The 3105-nt window shown below is 40.5% G+C and overlaps 1 protein-coding gene across 1 annotated transcript; it reads left to right on the top strand.

The window, feature by feature from the left end:
• Positions 1-1228: 1228 nt before the first annotated feature.
• LOC115243150 lies at positions 1229-2100 on the top strand. Its single transcript, XM_029819900.1, has 2 exons — positions 1229-1670; positions 1754-2100. Exons 1-2 carry the CDS (start codon positions 1229-1231, stop codon positions 2098-2100), a joined length of 789 nt encoding a protein of 262 aa, XP_029675760.1.
• Positions 2101-3105: the final 1005 nt, after the last annotated feature.

The following is a 3105-nucleotide window of genomic DNA, read 5'->3' as shown; positions in this document are numbered from 1 at the left end:
ACTAAGATTATATATAAGAAGGTTAAGTCATGAGCCCCAATTATCCATAATGCAATGCAAAGAATCGATGTGTGAGCCAATAAAGGTGCCATTACATGGCAGCATCGAGCATCGAGCGTGTTAAAAGATATATTTCATATATAGAATAATTTCAATGCTGGTTGGCTACACTGAGCGAATTAGAGTAAGGCAGCGCCGCTGTGTGAGAGAACCTCAGCGAGAGGATCCGTGAGTCGCCCCTTTTTCTACGAGCGACCATCGAGGTGTGCACACCTGTGAAAAAGAGCGAGCGAACAGCGACTGAGTGACTGAGCAGTGCCAGAGTTTGTAAACTTTATATAATCATCGTGACTAAAAATTAAATGCGGAATAGATAGCGCAACATGCGCCGCATAGCGGTAAACGAATGAACTAGCGATTATCGAATACTTTTTTTGTAATATTTTCGGGATGTTGCTGTAACATTGCTAAAGTTATATTGTAAAATAATGTCATTGCAATATTTCTGCAACATTACATTGCAATATGAAATATTGCAATGTTGCAGCAATGTTGTTGCAAGCTTCAGTGCTGTATGGGGTGTCAAAAGGCATTAAATAACTAGAATAAAACTAATACATATGTGTTAAAGTGAGTTACACCTGTTCTGTCATTAAAACTTTTAACAGGTTATGGGCCCAGTTGCTCAATACTTGCTCTAGAAAGGAGAATAAGTAAGGATTTTTGCGCGAGAACAGAGAAGTTATCTCACTGAAACAACACGTGTACGCGTGGATAAATTATACGGAAAAAAGGGCAATTGTAAGAAAGTCGCGAAAGTAAAAGATAGCTTGCAAAAAAAAAAAAAATTTAAAAGCAGTGTAATAATTAAAACGAAGTAAGTGATAAATTCTTAAAGCAATTGAATTAAGAATTGTGCGCTGTTTGCCTAGAGAAGCAGGCGCGCGGATGAAAGACGAAAACACGTAAAAACAAGTAAACAGAAACAGACCGCGACAGCTTAGCGAAGACAAAGCCGAATTATAATATCTAACAATTAATAGGTAGCAATAATACGGAAAGTACGTAATAAGCGAGTAAGCGAACATTTGCGGTCACATATATATATATATTAATATAAATTTAGCTAACCGTAGTCCGTTTAAAAAAACAAAACTCGGAAATTAATTTTTTCAGTTTCCCTTAGGTTAAATAATACAAGTATAATAGGAAATAGAAAAGAGGTACAATGGCTAAAGCTCTAACAGAAGACTCGGCAAACATAGAAAAACTGATCGACGCGGAAAACTACCAAATATGGAAATTTCAAATCGGAATAATACTTCGAGCTCATGAGTTATTCGATATAATAGACACGGAAACTGTGGAAAATGAAAAAACTAATGCGTGGAAGAAAAAGAATGCACAGGCACAAAAAATTATTGCTACGACAGTAGACAAGAAACCACTACTACACATAATGAACTGTAAAACTGCACATGAGATGTGGATAAAAATTGCTACAATTTACCAGAGGGATAATGAACAACAGAAATGTAGTCTCTTACAGACATTTTATAGTATGACCCACGAAAGAAATCTGGATATAATGTCATACATAAGTAAACTCAAAAACATAAATAGCAATGAGACTGAACGCAATGGACACGAAAAGCCACGTTACCGCAGGAGTATAAACACTTTGCTACTGCTTAGGACTCGACTCCAAAAGGAGAGAGAACTCTGGAAAATTTGACTGCACGATTAATTGCAGAAGAGATGAGAGACAAAGATAGGCAGTCGGAAGAAAAAGCGGTCGCCTTCAAAGCAATAAACAAAAAATGCTACAAGTGCAATAAACCAGGACACATGGCAAAAGACTGTAGAACGAAGAATAGGCCCAATGAGAAAGAAGTGCGCTGCTTTAAATGCAATAAGAAAGGTCATATGGCAAGATCATGTGATGAAAAGCCTAAAACAGAGAGATGCAGCATCTGCAAAAAGAGCAACCATGAAAAAAAGGACTGCTACTTCAGAAAAAAGAAAGAGGCCAAAGATGAAAGAACAGAAAAAGTGGCGTTTATGGCAGCCGGTCTACACGAAGATGACATCAGGATATAGTGGACTCAGGGTCCACCCCGAATATGACCAACAGAGAAGAATATATAAAACATCTCAACAAAACTGATTCGAAAATAAGAGTAGCGAAAGCAAATGAAACAATGGTGGCGAAAGGATCTGGATCCATTGAATTTGAAAATTGCAGGTTGAAAAATGTAATGTATGTGCCAGAGCTGAGCACGAATCTCTTGTCTGTACACGCGATAACAGAAAGTGGCGGTAAAGTATTTGTGCGCGGTCGAGCCGCGAGACGACCAGACGCGCGAAAGAAACACCGGAATCGCCCATGAGCGCGGAGTACGCGCTACGCGATTTCGTTAAAATCGCTGGAGGACAGACGTACACCAGAGTAACAGACAAAAGAATTGAGATATTGTCTCGTGCTTACAAAAAGGTCAATCTTTATTATGAGATGGGTGCACAATTCACAATAAGTTAAGCCTGTGGAAACCCTCGACAGGCGGTGGCTCCCGTGTTTTGCCGATTTCACTGTCCGACGGACGTGAGACGGCTTTCCGACGGAACTCGGAAATTCTTCGGCGAACGGCGCAGAGACCCCAAGGGTTAAATCAGGCCGATGATCGGCACGAGATATTGATTTCTTGGCGAGCGATCGCGAGCACAAGACTTTACGGAACGAACTGAAAGTGAGCAAAGGCCGTTCCACACGGGCGCAAGAGTGCGAGTTTGTATGCTTCGCATGCGAGAACGGGCGCAAGACTGCCGAGCCGAAAACCAAATTTAATGACGAGTAATTTCGCCGAGAACCTACGCTGTTTGTCGCGTATCGGATTGGTCTCGATAATATTGTTCGATCGGCTCGGCGTATCGCGATCTAGGCGAAAAAACGGCTTGAACATGCAAAAAAGAGGACGAACGGTCGCGATAGCGGGTGCGAGCGAGTTTTTGTGCGACCGAATTCCTTTGCGTGTTTCGAAAGAATATTTAATTTTCATGCTCGAAATTTATTGAGTGTGTCGAATCCGAACAGTATTATTTAATAGG

Source organism: Formica exsecta, unplaced genomic scaffold (genome assembly GCF_003651465.1).
Source record: "Formica exsecta isolate Colony F162 unplaced genomic scaffold, ASM365146v1 scaffold693, whole genome shotgun sequence".
Taxonomy (NCBI): Eukaryota; Metazoa; Arthropoda; class Insecta; order Hymenoptera; family Formicidae; genus Formica; species Formica exsecta.
This window is presented reverse-complemented; position numbering and strand designations above follow the sequence as displayed.

What these genes read in the sequence shown, in the direction of transcription:
- LOC115243150 (XM_029819900.1), top strand. Translation starts at nt 1,229, where the DNA reads ATGGCTAAAGCTCTAACAGAAGACTCGGCAAACATAGAAAAACTGATC. An exon ending in AAAGCCACGTTACCGCAGGA is followed by an intron (nt 1,671 to 1,753) that starts GTATAAACACTT and finishes GATTAATTGCAG; the next exon opens with AAGAGATGAGAGACAAAGAT.